Source organism: Mobula birostris, chromosome 10 (genome assembly GCF_030028105.1).
Source record: "Mobula birostris isolate sMobBir1 chromosome 10, sMobBir1.hap1, whole genome shotgun sequence".
Classification (NCBI taxonomy): Eukaryota; Metazoa; Chordata; class Chondrichthyes; order Myliobatiformes; family Myliobatidae; genus Mobula; species Mobula birostris.
In genome coordinates, this window is record NC_092379.1 from 53304791 (window position 1) to 53327408 (window position 22618).

General features: G+C 47.8%; 1 protein-coding gene across 1 annotated transcript in view; it reads right to left on the reverse strand.

Moving 5' to 3' along the window:
* Nucleotides 1–22618, reverse strand: part of LOC140203686 (uncharacterized) — a 161717-nt gene that overhangs the window by 121502 nt on the left and 17597 nt on the right. Inside the window, exons 3-4 of the mRNA XM_072269732.1 lie at nucleotides 10155–10312; nucleotides 7425–7712 (exon numbers count right to left, since the gene is read on the reverse strand). Of these exons, the coding sequence (XP_072125833.1) occupies nucleotides 7425–7712; nucleotides 10155–10312 (446 nt within the window). The remainder of the gene's footprint in view (nucleotides 1–7424; nucleotides 7713–10154; nucleotides 10313–22618) is intronic.

Here is a 22618-nt window from a genome sequence, read left to right on the forward strand (position 1 = left end):
GAAGAGAGGGAGAGGAGGTGAGAGGATAGAGAGGGAGTGAGAGGGATAAAGGGAGAGTGTTAGAGGAGAATTTGGGTCAAGAGGGTGAGAGAGGGAGAGGGAGGGAGGGGAGGATGAAGCAGAGAGGGAGAGGGATGGGGAGGGAGAGAAGGAGAGGGTGGTAGAGGTGGAGGGGGAGGAGGGGGAGAGCGGGTGTGGTGGAGAGATGGAGAATGAGGGAGAGAGAGAGAAGGAGGCAAAGAGAGAAAGGGAGGATAAAGAGGGAGAGAGATAGAAAGCGAGAGGGTGAAGTAGAAAGGGAGAGACAGCTTGGGGTGAGAGGGAAAAGGGAGAGTGGGAGAGTGGAATTTGGGTTGAGAGGGTGAGAGAGAGGGGGAGAAATGGAGAGAGAGGGGGAGAGGGGGTGTGGGAGAATGAAGGAGAGAGAAAGAGAGGGTGGAAGGGGAGATAGAGAGAGGGAGGGGGAGAAGGAGTGAGAGAGAAAGAGGGAGCAGGAGGGTGGGATGGGGAGATAGGGAGAGAGGGATATGAGGATGTAGGGAGGGAGAGAGGGAAGGAGGGAAGGGAGAGAGAGAGGGGAGAGTGGGAGAGTTGGAGAGGGTGAAACAGAGAGGAGGTGAGGGGATGGGGAAAGAGAGAGGGAGGGAGGCAGGGAGAGATGGGGGAAGTAGGGAAGGGCGAGGGAGAGCAAAAGGGGCAGTGAGAGTTGGGGTGAGAGAGGGAGGAAGGAGAGAGAGAGAGAAGGAGGGATGGAGGAATAGAGGGAGAGAGGGAAAAGGGGGAGAGAGAGGGAGATGGGGATGGATGGATAGGGAGAGAGGGAGAGGAGTAGAGGAAAAGAGCGGAGGAGGAGACAGGAGTAGGGAATGGAGGGAGAGGGAGAAAGGAGAGAGTGACAGAGGGATGTGGGGTAGAGAGGGAGAGGGATATGGGTAGATTGGGTGGGGTATAAGGGGGAGTGGGGAGGGTAGAGAGAGTGGGAGGGAGTGGGTAATGGAGAGGGAGAGGGAGACTGAGAGGGGGAGGAGCAAGAGGGAGAGAGAGCGGAGAGAGGGGAGAGAGTGGGAGAGGAGAGAGAGGGTGGGACAGAGAGAGGGGGAGATGCAGAGGAAGGGAGAGAGGGAGTGATGGGGATAGAGGATAGAGTGCGACTCTGGGGAGAGAGAAAGAGGGAGAGGGAGAGGGGGAGACTATGGCAGAAAGGGAGGGGGAGGGAGAAGGGAGGTTTAAAGTGTGAGAGAGGGAGAGTGGGAGAGACAGAGAGAGGGGCAAAGGGTGAGGGGAGAGTGCGAGAGTTGGGGGAGGAAACGGAGAGAGTGAGGTAGTGGGAGAGAGGGGAGAGTGGCGGGGGTAACAAGGAGAGAGTGTGAGGGAGGAAGAGGGAGAGGGGAGAATGAGAGATGGGAAGAGGGAGTAGGAGATGCAGAGTGAGGAAGAGAGAGTGATAGAGGGAGGGGAGATGGACAGAGAAGATGGGATGGATGGAGAGGGAGAGAGGAAGAACGAGAAAGGGAGAGTGGTAGAGGGGAATTTGGGTTGAGAGGGTGAGAGAGGGATGGGAGAATGAAGGGGAGAGAGAGAGGGAGAGGGATGGAGAGGGAGACAGAAAGAGGGGTAGAGCTGGAGAGGGTGAGAGCGGGTGTGGTGGAGAGAGGGATGGGGAGGAGATGGTGTTGTAGAGGGAGAGGAGGAGTAGGGAGGATAGAGAGGGAGAGAGTGAGTCAGGGTTAGATGGAGAAAGGGAGAAAGGGGAGAGAGGGAAAAGGGAGAGTGGTAGAGGGGTAGAGGGAGAGAGGGAGATATTGGAAGTGGGAGGAGAGAGAGGGCAAAACGGGAAGGGAGCGAGGGTGAAGTGGCAGAGAGAGGGAGAGAGGGAAGGGGAGAGAGAGAGGAAGAAGGAGAGAGAGGGGAGAGATAGAGAGAGAGAAGGTGGAGGGAGAGAGGGGGAGAGAGACAGATGGGTGGGGGACATGAATGTTTGTCGGCATTTGGTAGATCAGCTCATTTTGTGGATAATCGGTAATTGTTTCTTTACTCCAGTAATTGTTTGATGTAAATCTATGAAAGTGATTTCTTGTGGTTTAACACAGGTAGTGTTGCTTTTGCTTGTGAATATTTATGGGAACACCTATGGCTGAATCTGGAAGGAACATGAGGCAAATTTTAAAATAAAGTTCGTTACAGGCTCCTGATGTCATGCTCACCCTTTTAACCAACACTAGGATCAATCTAACCCTTCCCTCCTACATATCCCTCTGTTTTTCTATCTTGCATATATGTATCTAATATTTGTTAAATATTCCCAACGTATCTGCTTCTACCAGAACTGGCAGTTTGTTCCACGCACCCTCCACTGTCAGAGTGAAAACAAGACTATCTCTGACATCTCCCTGTGCTTTCCTCCAGTCACCTTCAATCATGCCCCCTGGCATGAACCATACCCACCCTGGTAAAAAGTCACTGGCTGTTCTCTCTATCAAGTCATCTCTCATATACCTTTGACCCAAAGACAAAAGCCCTGGCTCGCTCAACCTATGCCCATGAGGCGTGCTCAGTAATCCAGGCAGCATCCTGGTGAACCACTGCATCCTCTCTGTAAGACCGTAAGACTAGGATGAGAATTAGTCCATTCACTCCATTGACTCAGATCCGCCATTTCATCACGGCTGATTTATTTTCCCTTTGAACCCCACTCTTCTTGCTGGTCCACGTAATCTCTGACGCCCTGACTAACGAAGAACCCATCAACCTCCACAGTAAACCAAACCAGCAAGGACGGAGTGGGGAGCAGTCAGGAGTGGCAACATGCCTCTGATGCCAACGCAGCATGTTCACACCTCACCAACCCGACCCCGACCGTGTGCTCCTGCACTGAGGGAGGATAGTAGTAAACCCAGGCAGCCACTGGAGAACGCACAGTCTGTCCACACGCAGTGGCAGGAGTCAAATTCCAATATTTTAATCACAGGTTGGCACTGCCAAGAGGTGTGCCAATGGCCTCACCACTGTGCTGCCCCAAAATAGCAGTGGTAACCTGGCCCTGGAGGAGAGATGCCCCATGGTCCCACCAGGCCCTGTTCTGGCCACTAACCTGAAATACAGACATGGCAAGTTAATGACGCCAGTGGCCCAGCGGGCTGGTTGAGAGGCAAATGGCTGTTGAATGACAGGAAGGTGTTTCAGCAGGAGGGATGATTGAAAAAATCTCTTTGCCTACTGAATGAAAGTGTAAGGGGTTTCTTCTTTTATGTTACTGCGTAGGCTAATTAAAATGGTTTCTTTGTTATGTTAAATGCTGAGACGCTAGCAGCTTGCTTGTGTTATATTATTGATAATAGAGCTAACAAACCAATTGGGATAGATGTTATTCTTTCTAGTGTGTCTGTAAGTTATTGTGACGTGTGGGGTTTTTGGGCAGAAGGCACGAGAAAGAGAGAGAGAGAGAGAGAGACAGAGGATGGACAAGGTGCTGTGAGTCTGCTAACGGGGTCGGACCCCGAGCAGGAGTCCGAGGTCCAGGGTTTTTGGTGAGGAGAGGAGTTGGAGACAGACTCGTGTGGAGCGTCTGGTCGACCACCGTGGTTGGTCCAGGCGGCTGGTCGAGGTGGGTCAGAGGGACTCGAATGGTGGAGAGAGGATCGTTACTAGAGCTCCAACTGTTGTACACGAAGAGATTGAACTATGATAAGTGTGGCACCTTTTATTTTCCTTTTATATTTTATCTCTATTAATTATATAGTTCCAGTAATATCTATAAACTGTAAATCGTATCTGGTGTATTGTCTGTTATTTGGGCGGGGTGGGGTACATCACACAGCATCCGCACAAACTAATTACCCAGTTTGGCGGGGCCGAGGGCAGTTTCCCTAGACAACAGCGAGCCGAGCGATCCTGAGGCTGGCCAGGGGGCTACAAAAGCACCCAGTCTGTACAGAGTACCTGGCCCAGTACTGAAGACCTGTGCTGACCCAAGCGGCTGGTGTGTTCAGAGTATCTTCAGCCTCTTGCTCCAGCGTGTCTGGTACTCACCTGCTTCAAGCAGGCTTCAATCATACCGGTGCCCAAGAAGAGCACGGTCACCTGCCTCAGTGACTATCGCCCAGTGGCACTCACATCCACAGTGATGAAGTGTTTTGAGAGGCATATCAGCTCCTGTCTAAGTGGTGGCTTGGACCCGCTCCAATTTGTCTTCAGAAGCAGGCTGTGTGAAGAGCCATCTCATTGAGAGTGAGATGACTGATAAGTACCTTCCCACCATCTGAGCAAGAGAATGTCTTCTCCCCAGAGTGAACTCACAGGTGTTTTGTCCACTGGGATAAGTGAGAACACAGAGAACAGATGAACAGCCACTCCCCTGTGTGAACTCTTTGGCATGTCATCAGATCAGAAGATTCAGTGTATCCTTTCCCACAGACAGAACAGATGAATGGTCTCTCCCCAGAGTGAACTCACTGGTGTGACTGTAGGTGAGATGACTCAGTAAATTTATTCCCACGGTGTGAGCGGGTGAATGGCCTCTCCTTGGATTGTATTTGCTGGTGACTCTTCACGTGAAATGAACTCGTGAATTCCTTTACACACACAGAACAGTTGAACAGTCTCTCTCAGTCTGCTGTGAACTCACTGGCTTGTCAGTAGGTGGAATAATCAAGTGAATGTCTTCTGACTGTCTGAGCAGATGAGCAACCTCTCACTGGGGTGAATTTTCTGATGTGTCTTCAGCTTGGATGTCAGAATGAATTGCTTCCTGCAGTCAGAACCACTGAACCATCTCACTCTGATGTGAACTTCCTGATGGATCTTCAGGCTGAGTGACAGAGTATATCCCTCCCACGCAGAGCAGGTGAATGGCCTCTCCACTGTGTGAACTCACTGGTGTGTCTGTGGGTGAGCTGAGTGAGTGGATCCCGTCCCACACTAAGAGCGGATGAATGGTATCTCTCTGATATCAACTCCCTGGCGATTCAAGGGAGATGTCAGATCTAGTGAATCCCTCGCACAGTCAATGCAGTGACATCTTTCAGTGGTTGATTGGAACAGCCCAGCTGTGTGAGACACAGCCCTTTAAAGCACTGAAAATTACTCCTGACTTTGAAAAGAGCAGGAAAAAGGAGCTCAACACCTATGGCATTCTCTTTCACCCAGAGCCCCAAGAAACAAGGAATCTCTGGGACAAAACTCCTAAAGCCAGATTAACACAAGTCTCCCACAAGCAAATTAATCAATGTCAAGAGGCATTGTGTGTGTCACTAGTCGAAGTCAATACATGAAGTTTTTCTCAATGAACTGCAAATGCTGTTACCCTGTCAATCATTGCCACACCCCACTCCTCTGATTCCCTGCAACTGATTACATGCTCCTGGCCCCACCACTGCCCAGAGCCCCATACCCTGTCTGTCTCTAGTTTCTGACTATGCTCTGTAGAACATCCAAGTAATGGTCTCCCATTCTGCTTTCAGACTTTAGGCAGTCGAGTATTGTAACAACCCAGTTTGTGTGAGATGCAGCTCTTTGGAAGCAGTGGAAATGTTCACAACATCCCTCTGGTTTCCCTCTCTCTCACTGTCCTGTCCTCTCCCATCAGTCTGCTTCTTCTGCAGCCCTTTACCTTTCCCACTTATCACCTCCCAGCTTCTCACTCCATCCTCCTCCTCCTCTAGCCACCAAACTGCTCCTCACTTGGATTCACCTGTCACCTGTCAGCCTGGACTCCTTCTCCTCCCACCATCTCCTTTCTCTGTCTTCTTCCCACTTCCTTTCCAGCCCCAATGAAGGGCTTTGACGCAAAACATCATCCCTTTATTACTTTAAATAAGATGGCTAAGACCTAGCAGCAGAATTAGGTCATTTGGCCCTTGGAGTCTGCTGCACCATTCTGTCATGGATAATTTATTTTCATTCTCAACCCCATTCCCCTGCCTTATCACTGTGACCTTTGTCACCCTTACTAAACAAACTCCACTTTAAATATACCCAATGACTGGGACTGCACAGTCATCTGTGGCAATGAATTCCATAGATTCACCACCTTCCAGCTAAAGAAATTCCTCCTCGTCTCTGTTCTAAAGAGATGTCCACCTATTCTGAATCTGTGCTTTCTGGTCCTAGACTCCCCCATTAGAGGAAACATCCTTTTAGCATACACTCTGTCCAGCCCTTTCAAAATTCAATAGGATTGAATGATCTCCCTCATTCTTCTAAACAACAACGAGTTTCCTGGAAGCGATCTTTTGAACCTCCTCAGGGTGCTGCCAGCACATCTTTTCTTAGTAAAGGGTCTCAGGAATGCTCACAATACTCCAAATCCAATCAGACCAGAGCCTCAGAAACACAACCTTGCCATTATATTCCGGACTTTCTGAAATAAATCCTAACATGGTATTTGCCTTCCTTAACACCGGATGAACCTGCAAGTTAACCTTCACAGAATCACGCGGGATTCTCAAGTCCCTTTGCACCACCGATTTTTCAATTATCACCCCAGTTAGAAAATAATCTACTCCTTTTTTCCTTCTACCAAAGTGCATGGCCATACCCTTCCCTACACTGGCACTTCTTTGCCCTTTCTCCTAATCTCTCTGAGTCTTTCTGCAGATTTCCTGCTTCTGCCATCTTACCCAGTCCTGCAACTATCTTCATATCATCTGCAAACTTGGCACAAAACCTTCAATTCCTCCATCCAAGTCATTGGCATGTTATGTGAAAAGGCAAGGTACAACACCAACTCCTGCAGAACACCACTAGCCTCTGGTAACAATTCAGAATAGGCCCCCTTAATTCTCACGTTCTACTTTTCAACTTGACCTGCAGTGTTCCTCCTGCACTGTGTGAGTCTTGCTCTGGATTTCCAACATCTGCAGACTCTCTTGTGTATGATGTTGAAAAGATCAGGGAATAGGGAGGTTAACCAACAATGCCACTCTTTCTCAGCACAGAGGTTTGAGGGATGAAGAACATGACAGACATATCTGCAGTGAGCTTATCTTCAGTCTGCAGAAAGTCAATCAGGAAATTCTAGGAAAACCTTTTCACCCACAGTGTGGTTAGTATTTGGCACCCATCACCACAGGGAGAGTGAGAGGGGAAAAGCAGGGATGGATTCGAAAGGAAACTCATGGAACAGAAACGTGGGCAGGGACCAGCTGGACTGTGATTGGTCCTAACTATGGTGTGTTGTGATTAACTAAGTACCTGAGACAATGTTTAAAATAGAATTCATTTATTTGTCACTGATCCAAAATATTAAACTTCATTCCAATTAAATATGAACATCAGCATAAGAAACACTTCCCATCCCAGTCACTAGGGTGCAGACTTGTTTTGAGGAGAGCAGCAATAATTACAGTCTGACACCACTTTTGAACGTGTCTCTGGACTCAGAAACTGTGAGGGTTAAATATCCAGCAGGCCGCTTACTTAAACACTTTCCCGAATGTGAACTCGGTAGTGCTTCATAAGGTGGGAGGACTGAGTGAATCCCTTCCCATACTGAGAGAAGGTGGTCAGTCTCTCTCCAGTGTGAACTGGCTGGTGTGTCTGTAAATGGGAAGACTGGGTAAATCCCTTCCCACATTCAGAGCAGGTGAATGGTCTCTCCCCAATGTGAACTCGCTGATGAGCCAGAAGCATAGATGACTGAGTAAATCCCTTCCCACACTCAGAGCAAACGAATAGTCTTTCCCCACTGTGAACACGCTGATGTGTCAGCAGGTTGGAAGACTGAGTAAATCCCTTCCCAAATTCAGAGCAGGTGAACGGTGCCTCCCCAGTGTGAACTCACTGGTGTTTCATCATGTGGGATGAATTAGTGAATCCCTGTCCACACACTAATAGTCTCCCTTCCTGGTGAACTCACTGATGTGTCTGCGAATGGGCTGAGTGAGTGAATCTCTTCCCACAAGGAGCAGGTGAACGGCCTCTCACTGGTGTGGATTTTACTGGATTTTATTTGGAGATACAGCATGGAACAGGCCTCTTCAGCCCAATCAGCTGCTCCATCCAGCAATCCACCTGTTAACCCAGCTCTGTCAGAGGACAATTTACAATGACCAATTAACCTATTATCCGATATGTCCTTGGACTCTGAGAGGAAACTAGAGCACCCAGAGGAAAGCCATGTGGTCACAGCAAAGACGTACAAGCTCCTTACAGACCGTGTCTGAACTGAAATCTAAACTCCAACACCCCAGTCTGAAATCTTCAGTTTGGATGACAGAACCAATTGCTTCCTGCAGAACAGGTGAACCGCCTCACTGTAGTGTGAACTTGCTGATGTATCTTCAGGTTGGATGACTGAGTATATCCTCTCCCAAAGAGCAGATCATTGGCCTCTCCCCAGTGTGAACTCACTGGTTTATCTGCAGGTTGGCTGAGTGAGAGAATTCTGTCCCACACTGAGAGCAGGTGAATGATATCTCCCTGCTATCAATTGTCTGATAATTCACCAAGTCAGATGTTAGTCATAGTGAATCCCTTGTAAAATCATTGCAGATGAAGAACTGATCTCTGGTGAACAAATGCTGGTGTGTTCTCAGCACCCCGGTTCCAGCGGATTTCACTGAGTTAAAACAGAATGTTTCCTTTCAGACACAAAACACAGGTCCAGCTGGGATGAGATACATCTTCATCTCCAAGGATCGACAAGTGATCTGTCGCTGCTACAAAGGGAATATCCGGTCACTTCTTTGATAATCTGAAGACAATTAGAAGCTTTACCTCCAGTTGGGTTCATGCAAATCTCACCCCGACACTGAACACGTGTTTGGATTCTCCTTGCTGTGACTGCTGAGCTGCCTTCTCAAGCATCTCCTCCTCTACATTCAAAGACTGATTGTTTTCAAATGTTGGTGAGCTGACAAAGACAGCAGAACTGACGTGTTTTTGTTTTCAAGATCCCCATTCAGAAATTCTTTGCTGTCTCTCATCTGTAAGAAGATTTACAAAACACATCAATGAATGAAGGGCAAATCCACTCAGTTTACTCGCTATGGTGAGTCTGACATTACACTGTTACAGTGAGTTTCAGCCCACAATTCCTCATTGTCTAATTGGGCACTGTGCAGGAATCTGGACTGACAATTAATTTCCTGTCTTTCCGCCTGTATCAGAATGGACATTTCTGCCTGTTGTCAATCTGTGACTTGGCTCAGTTTGTCTCTCCCAGTCAGTATTACTTCAGGTTCTGGTCATGTCCCACAGAGCTACAAAGAGCACATGATATTACATGGCTGCTCTGGAGACTTTCTAAGTACTCAAACCCCCCTCCCACACCAGTGTGAGTGCTGCAGGTCACTGGTTACCCCAGATAAAGGTGTCTGATATCAGTCTGTTCCCAGAGATAATGGGACTAAACATGTTCTCGTGGGTAGAAAGATCCAGAACCAGGAGAGGCAGAACAGCAGTGATTTTCAAACAGAACCAAAGTGAATGCAAAAGTTTTGTTTTGTATTCTATTCAGCACTAATTGACTGGAACAGAGAAAGACTACCTTGTTTTAAGACCCAGTCTCAACTAAGCACATTACCTACCAAGAAGTTGCCCTGGAAGTTCTTCATTCAAAATTCCTGGGCTGCTTGAAGAAAGCGACTTGTGCAAACAGCTCCGATGGAAATCATCAAATACTCCCATTTTAGACGCTACAGCTGGAAACCACAGCTTCATCTGTGGCCATACAGTTAGTAACATCGTTTCAAGGTGATTAAAAAATCCATTGCTACTCAAAGTCAATGAAACTCGAATGGACTCTGGTCACTGGTGCAGTTCCCCTTTAAGACAGTGAAGAAAGCGAAGAGGTTACTCCAGCTTAAAGGTTCATTATACGAAGCGTGACTTTTGGCTACCAATACAGGCTGCTGGCAAATGTACAGTATCTGGTAAATAAAATTTAAGATATTAGAGCAAGATCACTGTACTAGTAGTACATTAAAAACTGTTGGTGCTTTTATTTTACATTCCAGATGCAGCGATTCAGCTCGATGGCTTCACAATTCACTGCCAGGATAGGACTGCTGAGCCTTTCAAAGCTAGAAGAGGTGGGAGAAGATTGTCAAAGTTTTAGACGTCATGCCGAATTTCCACAAACTCCTCAGGAAGTCCAGGTCCTCTGAAATAGTAAACCGAGAATTTAAAGCTGCTGCCCCTCTCTATCTCTGAGTGAGATGACTGAGAGAATCCCTTCCCACATTCAGAGCAGGTGAATGGTCTCTCCCCAGTGTGAACTCGCTGGTGTGCTAGTAGGTGGGATGATCGAGTAAATCCCTTCCTACATTCAGAGCAAATGAACGGCCTCTCCCCAGTCTGAACTCGCTGATGACTCATCACCTGATTTGACCGAGAGAATTACTTCCCTCACACGGAACAGGTGAATGGCCTCTCCCCGGAGTGAACGTGCTGGTGTGCAAGTAGTTTAGATGATTGAGTAAATCTGTTCCCACATTCAGAGCAGGTGAACGATCGACAGCATCAACAACTGGTACATTGGTGCTACAAGGGAAATACCTGTTCACTCCTTCAATAACTTGAAGACAATTTACAAGCTTTATCTCCAGGTGGGTCCATCCAGCAGAGAGAGAGCAGAATTGATGTGTTTTTGTTTTTGTAGTGAAGAGTATATTGACTGGCATGGAAACACCAATGCTATTGAATGGAAAGTCCTCCAAAAAAATAGTATATCACAGGAATACACTCTTAACCATTGTTAAGGATAAGGTTTTGAGGTACTTGGAGACTGTTGATAAAGTAAATCGAAGTCAGCATGGTTTCTCTAAAGGGAGATCTTGCCTGACAAATCCGTTAGAGTTCTTTGAGGAAGTAACAAGCAGGGTGGACAAAGGAGACATTGTGGATGTCATATACTTGGATTTTCAGAAGGTGTTTGATAAGGTGCCATACATGAGGCTGCTTAACAAGATATAAAAGATACTGTGATGGATAACAGAATGGCTGACCTACAGGAGGCAGCAGGTGGGAATGAAAGGGACTGCCGGTAACTAGTGGTGTTCCTCAGCGGTCAGTATTGGGTCCGTTACTTTTCACATTGTTTGTCAATGATTTAGGTAGTTGAATTGATGTCTGTTTGGCAAAGTTTGTGGATGATACGAAGATCACCGAGAAAGTCAGTGGTTGACAAACCAAACTGGCATTTAGCAGGGTTAATAATCAAGCCATGTTAGCTTAAGTGCTCAGAAAATGTGCGGAGATTGGATATGTGTTCGGATTTGGACGCACTGGTGACAAGTAGGTCATCCGGGTAAATGAAACAAGAATATAGGTCTTTTAATACAAAGTCCATTAGCCGTCGTGCTGCATATTTCAGCCCAAATGTTCATGTGCTGAAACTTAAAAAGACAAAATAAGGCTATCATAACTGTTCTGGGAATGCTCTCCGAACACACAGACACCTGATGGTAGCTACTAAATAGAGGTACTTGGGCAGTCGGCAGTTCCTAGTGTCCGTACCGAAGCGAGTGTGGTAAAAGCACAGGCCTGGTGTTGTCTGTGTCACAGCCGCAGGCGTCCTTATGTTGCACCTTGTTGACCGGGCATATTGCGGTAGCGAAAGGAGGAGGAATGATGCACTGCTGCCTGGCTGAGTGAAGATTATCAGCCATTTTAGCAAGCTCTCTCCAGCCATCACTGGTGCATTAGTGAGGGCTATGTGAACTTGATCAGACACTTGCTGCCTGAAGAGTTCTTTAAAAGTAAAACAAGGATGGTGATTTTCCAGGAGAGACGGTACATGTGGTCATTAGCTCCAACGGTTTAACATTGCTGAGGCCGGGTATGGAGAGCAACTGTTTGGTGTGCTCACACTCTGATAGTCCTAAAGTCTGTAAATGGTGAGTCTTTAGCGATCACTATTTATCGTGTTCTAGTGGACTCACCACTCTCACAGCCACGGGGTTTCTGAGTGACGCCAGCACAGAGTAGAATCTGGTGTTATCGGCGATGACTTCTCACAGTGCGTATTGTGCCTCGGTTTATACAAATCAAGTAACGGATATTTGTTCCCAAAACTCCAGCAGTTTCAAAGTGACTGTGTTGGCCAACATGTTCAATATCTCTGGAATCGTCCTAGAGCGACAGGGTCACCAGAGTAGGTTTTCTCAAATAAAACAACATTCAGGCATTTTAAATTCGAGAAAACCATAACAACTCATTTATTGAAATCCAAAACCTGAACTCAAAGGCGTGCTATAAGGACTTTACGTCATCACATCAGACCAGCCTCAACGTGAACCCCAACTCAATGTCAGTGGTTGTGAACACATTACCCGACAACATTACACAGCTGCTCCCGGAGACTGTTGAATTACTCTAACACCCCTCCCACAAGGTCACTTGTTACCCCAGACAAAGGTGTCTGGTACCGTTATGTTCATGGAGAGAAGGGGACAAAACATGTTCTCACTGGTGGAAAAATCCAGAACTGGAAGAGCTGATTTTCTGAAAAACCAGAGCGAATGCGAGGATTTTGTTTTTTTTATTCTACAGACAACTAATCTACCAAGTGAGCAGGTTGTCTACCAGGAAGCTGCCCAGGAAGTTCTTCATCAAAGATTGACTCAAAACCAGTTTCGTTCCTTTCCATATCCTTGGATTCAGGTGGTTGAAGCTTAGCTGTGTCCTATAAAAATTCCCTCTGTCAGTGCTTCGAAACACAACCTGTGGACTGAGAGGAAAGCCTTGGCAACATCACCCATGGGTGCCTCTACTCCAGGGGTTTCTCAACCAGGGTTCCGTGAGAGGTCGCCAAGGGTTCCGCAAGAGTAAAAAAAACTTCTTTTCTCTTTTTAACATAGCGCAAAGCGCGGTGCTAGCGCTCGCAGTGGTGGGCAGTGACCTGTGTTTGAGTACCTTCTCAATTTTTGACGCGAGATGGGGAAGGCTGTTGATAGTTGCTGAGCACAGCATTGTACGGAGGAGAGGACAATAGGCTGATGAGGAGCATGAAGTGCGTTTTCCGAGCATTGAATGGACTCGCCCAACTTGGGCTGTGATGTCAGCCTCTTCCTCCCGAATTACCTCCCCCAACCTCCTTTTACATGCAGCTGACTGACCTGGGGGAACAAACAAACTATCAGTATAGCAGAAAATTGGAGGGGAAATTTTCAATCTAAAGGAATTTTTACATGCTGTGATTCGGCATAATTTATTACCCAGAAAAAGAACATTCACACAGCTGGTGAGAACCTAATAATGCCAGCATGTAAAACTATAGTGGGTAAAATGCTAGGACAAGTTGTAATATGAGAAATTGAAAATGTTTCACTCTCAAACAGTACGACAATTGACGTATTGATGACGTGTCACATGATGCTGAAGAGACTTTGAGTGATAAACTGAAAAACAACAGCGTTTCTATCCAGGTTGATGAGTCAACAGATTTCACCAGTACATGTCTTCTGCATTTGTAAGATTTGTAAATGATGGTGAAATGCAAGAAAGCATTTTCTGTTGCAAAGAGTTGCCCGAAACAAGCAAAGGTCAAGATGTTTTTAATGTTTTGTCTTCATATCTGGAAACAAAAGCTCTGTCTTGGAGGAACTTTATTGGCATCTGTACTGATGATGCCCCATCAATGGTTGGTTCATGAGAGGTTTGTTTATCTTGTAAAAAAAGAAAATCCTGACACCGTCACAACACACTGCCTTCTTCACAGAGAAGTGCAGATGTGAAAAACCCTTGGAGATGAAATGGAAGAAGATCCGGATGATGCTACAAAGTGGGTAATTTTATTAAACAAAGACCAGTTCACTCAAGAAAGTTTTAAAAACCTGTGTGAAGATCTGGACAAAGAGCACACCAATCTCCTACTTCATACAGAAATCCGGTGATTTAGCAGGGGAAAGAGTTCTCAGGATATTTAAGGTGAAAGGTAAATTGCAGGAGTACTTTCAAGCAAAAAGTAGGCCAGATTTTGCTGAATGATTCGAAGATGAAAATTGGCTGCAGAAACTAGCCTGCTTTAGCAGACATTTTTCATCATATGAACCAGTTGAACAAGTCTCTGCAAGGCCCTGGAGAAAATGTTTTGACTTCAAGTGACAAGATTCTTGAATTTAAAAGGAAACTGAATCTCTGGAAAAATCATGTTACAAAAGAAAACTTTGAAATGTTTCCACCGCTGCTTGGGCTTGAGAGTGAGGAAGGATATCAGAAAGTCTCGAGTCTTATTGAAAACCACCTGGAAGAACTGAAGAACAAAATTGAGTGGTAGTTTTCCTCCATTTCAACACGAGTGTATGAGTGAGTGAGGGATCCTTTCTCTGAATCTTCTGCTCAGCCTGAGAACTTGACTTTGAGCGAAGAGGAAGAACTTTGTGAGCTGCAGTCTGATCATGCACTCAATTTGGGATTTACTGACCTGGCCCTGTGTCAGGGCGCTGGAGCAGGGATCCAATCGCAGACCCAGTACTGAGCACACAGTGATATTAATTGAGTAACTAATCCCGAGGTGCAAACAAAGTCAGCGTCGAAGTTCAGGCAGAGATCAAAACATCCAGAGAGATCTAAAAACCAGAATTGGGAAACAGGCAGAGTCGATATTCAGACAGACAGATGAGAGGGGGGTCCAGGATGTTACAGGCAGGGACCCAGCACCTCTCCTCAGCGACGAACGTCCAGCAGTAGATGCACCGTGAGGGCCTCTGACCCATCGATGAGCTGTGGGGGAGGGGGGTTTGGGGACAGGACACAGGGGGTGGCTCATGAGAGGCTTGATGAGGGAGACATGGAAGGTGGGATGAATGCGACAGAGAGTGGAGGGGAGCTTCAGATAGACAGCAGCAGGGCTGATGACTTTAGCAATAGGAAAAGGGCCGATGAAGCTGGGGCGAGCTTGCGGGAGTCCACCTTGAGGGGCCGGTCTCAGGTTGAAAGCCACACACGCTGTCCCTGGTGGTAACATGGGGCCTTGGAGCAATGGCGGTCAGCTTGACACTTCATCCTAGTAGAGGCATGGAGAAGGGCAGAGTGAGTACGCCTCCACGTCCGCTGACAACGCTGGGTGAATGCCTCGGCAGCCAACCTTCTCCTCTTGGGCAGGAAACAGTGGAGGTTGGTAGCCAAGGCAGCACTCGAAGGGGGACAGACCGGTGGATGAGGACGGATGAGAGTTTATGGCATACTCGGCCCAGGGTAGCTGCTGACTCCATGTGGAGGGGTTCTGGGAGACCAGACACCGTAGTACTGTCTCTAGCTGTTGGTTGGCCCGCTCGGACTGGCCATTGGTCTGTGGGTGGAATCCTGAAGACAGACTCAGGGGCACCCAGAAGATTACAGAATGCCCTCCAGAAGTTGGACGTGAATTGAGAGCCCCTGTCTGACACAACATCTAAACGTAAACCATGTAATTTAAAAACATGCAGTACTAGTAATTTGGCTGTTTCTTTGGCAGAGGGGCGTTTGGGTAAAGTGTACAGACTTGGAGAAACGATCAACTACTGTGAGAATGGTGGTATTACCATCTGATTTTGGAAGACCGGTGACAAAATCCAGGGCAATGTGGGACCAGGGTCTCTTGGGGATAGACAGGGATTGTAACGGACCAGCGGGTGACAGGTTAGAGTTCTTGCCTTGAGCACAGTCCGAGCAGGCTGAGACAAAGTTGCAGATGTCATCTCCCATGGAGGGCCATCAGAACCGCCGACTGATGAAGGCCTGAGTATGCTTGGTTCCAGGGTGACAGGATAACCGGGAAGAATGACCCCACTGCAATACCTGTGAGCTGGGAGCATAAACACGGTTAGTGGGGCATTGACTAGGGGCTGCCTCGCTCTCTTGAGCAGCTTGCACCCTGGCTTCAATGTCCCATTGCGCTGCACCCACGAGGCAGTGAGCAGGGAGGGTGACATCAGGTACCTCAGGGGTCTCAGAGGAAGGAAATCTTTGGGAGAAGGCATCAGGTTTTCTATTCTTGGAAATGGGCAGAAGGACAGAGTAAAATTGAATCTTGAGAAAAACAGGGACCAACGGGCTTGACGGGAGTTGAGACGCTTGGCCGTACGGATATACTCCAGATTCTTGCCAGCAGCTCCCGGTTTCCGACATCCTAATTCCACTCCGTGGGGGTGAGGCGGTGAGAGAAGGCGGCGCAGGGGTTTACCTTCTCGTCCTTGGCCGAGCGCTGAGAGAGAACAGCTCCTACGCCAATGCCAGATGCATCCACCTCCACAATGAACTGCCAGTCAGGTTGAATCAGGATGGGGGCAGAGGTGAAACGTTCCTTCAGGTCAGAGAACGCTTTTTCAGCAGCAGGGGACCAGGAGAATCTGACAGCCGATGAGGTAAGAGCAGTGAGTGGTGCAGCCGGTGTACTGTAGTTTCTGATGAAGCAGCGATAGAAGTTGACAAAGCCCAAGAAGTGTTGCAACTCCCGACGAGTCAAAAGTTGGGGCCAATTGACCACCACCTTGACCTTCTGTTGGTCCATCTGAATGGACCCATCTGAAATTACATATCCCAGGAAGGAGACTGTATTGCAATGAAACTCACATTTGTCAGCCTTTACAAAGAGCTAGTTCTCCAGAAGGCGCTGGAGAACTCTACGGACATGACCTGTGTGTTCAGCAAGGGACTTCGAAAAAACAAAAAAATCAAACTGTTGTCGAGATACACAAAAACAAATTGGTTCAGCATGTCCCTGAGAACGTCATTTACCAGGGCTTGGAAGACAACGAGGGCATTGGTGAGAGCGAATGGCATGACTAGATACTTGTAATGGCCTGAGGTGGTTTTGAAGGCTGCCTTCCACTCGTTCCCTTCGCAGATGCGGACAAGATGATAGGTGTTACAGAGATCAAGCTTGGTGAAAACTGAGGCTCCTTGCAGTAGTTCAGATGTTGAGGTCATGAGCAGAAGAGGGTAACGGTTCTTAGCAGTGACTTCATTCAGTCCCCAGTAATCAATGCATGGACGCAAGGAGCCGTCCTTTTCAACAAAGTAAAAACCAGCACCAGCAGGGGAGAAAGACGGCGGGATGATGCCCGCAGCCAGAGACTCTTGGATGTACTTCCTCATGGCTTCTGTTTTGGGTACGGACAGGGAATACAGGCGGCCCCTTGGGGGAGATGTACCAGGCAAGAGGTCAATGGCACAATCATATGGACGATGAGATGGTAGGGAAGTGGCCCGGGACTTGCTGAACACAGCCTTGAGGTCCATGTATTCAGGAGGGATGGCACTAAGGTCCGGAAATTCCTCGGGGGGATCTGGGCTTGGAGACAAGGGGATCTGAGCATGGCGGAGGCAGTGGGAATGACAGAATGGGCTCCAGCCTAGAATCTTGCGATTGAGCCAGTCAACGTGGGGGTTGTGTTTAAATAACCAGGACAATGGGAGCTTGAGGAGAGTCAATAACATAAAGGGTTAACTGTTCATGATGGTTGCTGGATAAACTGAGAGTCACCAGGGCCGTGCCATGGGTGATGATAGCCAGTCTCTGACCGTTCAAGGCATTGGCTGTTAATGGTGACTGGAGAGCAGACATGGGTAACACCCACTGGGCAGCCAAGCCAGGATCGATAAAATACCCCTCCGCACCAGAATTGACCAAGACAGAGACTGCTCGGCATTGGAAGCCCCACTCCAGAGAAGCAGGTATGAGAGTGAGTGGCGTCGAGGAGGGCCGGACAGGGGTCACGCTCACCAGTACTCCTCATCCTAATGGTGAGCGTTGGCTTTTACTGGGCAGGTGGCGATGAAGTGGTCTGCTTGGCCACAGTACAGACAGGAACAGGTGCTGATTCTCCTTTGTCTTTCAGTCAGCGTCAGGCGGGTACAGTCAACCTTCATAGCTTCAGACTCTGGAACAGGAATTGTAGACGGGGACAAACAGCAGGGCAATGTAGACTGATGAGGAGCTTGGAACTCACCTAGTGCCCCCACGGACCCTCTGGAACCCCTCCCTCTGCAGCACTGCTGAAGGCGAACATCAATACGGATGGCCAAATCCATCAGGGCTTCAAAGGTGGCAGGAAGGTCCTGGGTGAGCAGCTCATCTTTGGTATCTTCAGAGAGGCCGTTCAGGAAGGTGTTGTATTGTGCCTGCGAGTTCCAGCCACTGGAGGTGGCTAGGGTCCAGAACTCTGTTGTTCCAGAGCAGCTCTCAGACGATCATGGTCCCCTGGATCCATTCTGGCCAGATTGTACTGTCAGCTCGCTGGAGCAGGGATCCAATCACAGACCCAGTACTGTGCACACAGAGATACTTCTTGAGTAGCAAATCCCGAGGAGCAAACAAAGTTGACGTCAAAGTTCAGGCAGAGATCAAAACATCCAGAGAAATCCAAAATCCAGAATTGGAAAACAGGCAGAGCCGATAATCAGACGGACAGAGTTCAGATACGAATACTGGAAAGGCTCAGGAAAATTCATTAGCACAGTCTGGCCACAAACAGGTGAAAACACAGGACTGAAATACACTGAGCAATAAACAGACAGGCAGATGATAGGTGGAGCACAATGAGACAGAAGTGGTAGCAAAACTGGTAATAATGAGAAACCGGTGAGTGTCACAATGGCGGGGGCATAGGGAGCAAGGGTGGACCCAAATGCAAGACACATCTTGTGAGGTTACTTGGATTTAGTTTATTGTTCGATACCAGGAGAGCAAGGCAGGAGCAGGAGTAGCGAACTGGACAAGGACTCAGGACTACTACTAGGCTGGGACTAGGGGTCTGGGCTAGGACTCGGAATCGACTCCCAGAACTAGAGGAGACATGAAGAGGCTAGGGTATGGACTCCGAGCCTGAGACTGGGCAAGGACCCAGTACCTGGGTCTTGCCTCGGGCTCAGACCCCAGAACCAGGCATGGACATGACATGGGCTAGGGAGAGGAGGAACATGGAAAACAGTGCCTCGATCTCGGGAGAACAGGTACGTGGAACCATGGACACATACACAGAACAGAGTCTGGACCCCTCCTTGGGTACAGGACATAGGACCAAGACTCATGACCCCCCGCGGGGCAATGGCAAGATAGCCAGACTTACCCCACGGAGGCGAGGACAAGACAAGACAAGACCAACACGAATGAACACGAGACAGTACCTATCTAGCTCCGGTGATGGAACTAGACCGAAGTGCAGGCGGGGGCTGCAGACGAGGGCTAGAGGCAAGAGGGGCAGAGAAGGGATTCAGACAAGGGGGTAGGACAGGAATCACAGACCGCCAGGGCCAGAACTGGGAAGCCGCCAGGGAAAGGACTTGACTTGGTGCTTGAATGCCTCCAGGACCAGGACTTGACTTGGTGCTAGAATGCCACCAGGGCCAGGACTTGACTTGGAGCCTCCGGGTAGTGGCGAGCTCTCGACTCGGCCCGGGAACAGTAGACAGTGGTTCTTGATTCCCTCCGACGGGTTAACTGACGGACCCACCTCGGTGAGGAAACTTTGCAGGCTCGCTTTAGCGAGGTAACTGGACTGGGTTGCTCTGGTGAGGAAAAGACAATTACTGGCACTCGCCTCGGCAGAGACTAGGCTTGCTCCGGCCAGATGATGTTGGCACACCGTACCTTAGATGACTTTGCAGACACTCCCGCGCTGAAAGCCGGAGACTATAAACTACTGGTTCAGCCGAGCGTTAATTGCCTCTAATCACCAAAGTTGAGGGACACGGGAAAACAGGGAATCAACAGTCCGGATCGTAACATAAACAAGGTAAGTTTAAAGGGACCCCAATCCAGACTATGACAGTGAGAGGTGGAGTACTCAGTAATACAGGGGCCGGAGTAGAGCAGGAGTGGGGACAGGAGCACATGGGGCATGAAAACAAACAAGAGCACATGGCAATACAAAACCACAGACTGACGTCCAGGGGGAAAACGCACAAAAAGACAGAGTTCAACTGAAACTACTGACACCCTGGACAAGTTCTGGATTTCTGTGAAAGGAGAGTATCCAGCCATTCACATGAAAACAATGAACAATTTGCTGCAGTTTTCAACTTCTTACATGTGTGAGCAAGCTTTTTCTTGTTTAACAAGCATCAAGAGCAAGGATAGAAATCCTCTCATTTTAGTTGAAGGTGAAATCCATGTGCGCTTAATATGCTTGCCTTATGAGTTTTTAAAATTTATGAAAGGGAAAGAAAGAGATTAATTTCAAGATAGAAAAGCTAAGTTTAACTACCTGTTTTTTTCCCCAAGAAAGGCTGGCTTAAAATTAATTCTCTGCTCAAAAGAACATTGACAATTATTTTTGGATTATTGTATCTACAACTTAATAATAACACTAACATATTGTGATCTGCAGATATAATAACTTTTACACAGGGATTCCCTGAGACCTGAAGGTTCTTTCAAGGGTTCCTCCAAGGCAAAAGGTTGAGAAAATCTGGTATAGCTTCACAAAGTCCCACACACCTACTAAGAGCACATGCTATTGACAGAGCTGCCTCTTCAGACTTTCTGATTATATGGACTGCCCGGGCATTTGGAGATGGTAAACCCAGTGTCACCATTCTCTGTGAACCATTCAATGTGCTCAGTCTTCCTCGTTGGAGATGACACTGTGTGGGACTTTTGTGGTGTGAATGCTTCAGGTGACTTGTTACCCAGTACGCTATTATGTACCCGAAGGGAATATGGTCTTGGTGGCAGAAGGTCAGAACCAGAGGACGTTGAATAGAGGTGATTTCCTAAAGGAGCAAAGGTGACACAATGATTTTGTTTCTTTCTGTGCATCAATAAGTGACATTTGAATTCACAGTGAGGTAGATTCCAGACTTCAGTCTCAGTTAGGTACTTAACTCCCAAAATGTGGGTATCAGATCATTCGAGGACACACCATCACTCAATTTTCACCCGGCGTTTCAATAAGTGGAAAATAGACACTCCACTTCAGAATCGGGTTGACTATCACTTGCTTGTATGTCCTGAGATTTGGTGCTTTGAGGCAGCTGTACAGTGCACTGAACGTGCATTTCTCTTTCTCAGGTCCTGGGGATTTATCCACTGTACTGAGCCACAAGCCAGCAAACCTTTCCCTTCTGTAATCTGTATGGGGAACAACCTGTGGATTGGCGTGAAAGCACTGTTCATGCCATGCACAGTGCCTTCTTCACCCACCAATGCTCACGATTCAGAAACCAATCCATCCATCATGGTTACAGTGATTTGGCTCCAGAACCTTCGCTGTTGCGCTCGTGCACAGAATACTCCCTGGGGGCTGGCATGCGGATCCCGGGGCAGGGGGAGAGAAGGACAGAGGCTGTCTGGAGTTGAAGAGCCATGTTGCCATTGAAAGTGTGTACAAGCCCCCGTTCCCCTCGCTGCGAGACATTTGGCCCTCCAGGGAAAGAGTGAAATGTGATTCCTGTTTGGTATATGTTAAAATAAAATGGAAATCTGTGAGACAAAAAGCTGTTAGCCTGGAGTGGGATTGTTATGAGAAAGTGCAAGCACACCAGTCCACTGCAATGTTTTGAGAAAGTGAAGGGAGTCCAAGTCTACCGTCACAGCAGTGGAAAATGGTGAAAAGCATGTTTGGCCGGGGAAAGTGAGATCATTGTGCAGGCACAGGTACCATATGTGTGGGGAAGTGCCAGTGTCAGGGGTTTCACAGGGCATAAAAAGGGGCAGGAGGGAGGGAGGGAAAAGGGAGACAGAGAGGGAGAAAGGGTGAAGGAGAGGGAGGGAGAGAGGGGGTACAGAGAGTGAGAGATACATATTGCCAGCACTTTGGCAGATCAGCTTGTTTCGTGGATGATAAGTTGTAGTTTGTTTTTTGCACTGCTACGTCATTAACCATTTGTTTTCCTTATTGTATTGCATCTTTTCTATAAATCTAATAGTGACTCATTGTGGTTTAACACATGCATAGTGTCTCTGTTTGTGAATATTTACATGAACGCCTACTGCTGAATCAGGAAAGAACATGGAATTAATTTTAAAATAATTTTTGTTACAGGCCCCCGATGTCATGCCCATCCTTTTAAACAACACTAAGACCAATCTAACACTTCCCCCACTACATATCCTTCCATTTTACTATCTTCCATATATGTATCTAATATTTTCTTAAATATTCCCAACACATCTGCTTCTACCAGGCCTGGGAGGGTGTTCCACACACCCTCCTCCCTCTGTACCAAAAGGAAACCTACCTCTCACCTCGCCTCTGAGCTTTCCTCCAATTACCTTCCATTCGTGCCCCTTCGATGAACCATGTTCAGCCTGGTAAAAAGTCACTGTCTGTCCACTCTATCAGTGTCTCTAAGTCAGCTTTCATGCTCCTTTGATCTAAAGAGAAAAGCCCTGGCTCGCTCAACCTGTATTCATGAGACACGCTCACTAATCCAGGCAGCATCCTGCTAAATCTCTGCATCCTTTTTAGAAGACCGTAAGACGAAGGTGAGAATTACACACAAAAAAATGCTGGAGGGACTTAGCAGACAAGACAGCATACATGGAGAAGTGTAAATATTCGACGTTTCAGGCCGGGACCCTTCATCAGGACTGGAAAAAGAAAGATGACAGCGTAAGAAGGTGGGGGTTGGGGAGGAAGAAGTTCAGGTAGTAGGTGATAGGTGAAACCGGGAGAAGGGGAGGGGTGAGGTAAAGAGCTGGGAAGCTGGTAGGTGGAAGAAATGAAGGGCTGGAGAAAGGGGCGTCTGATAA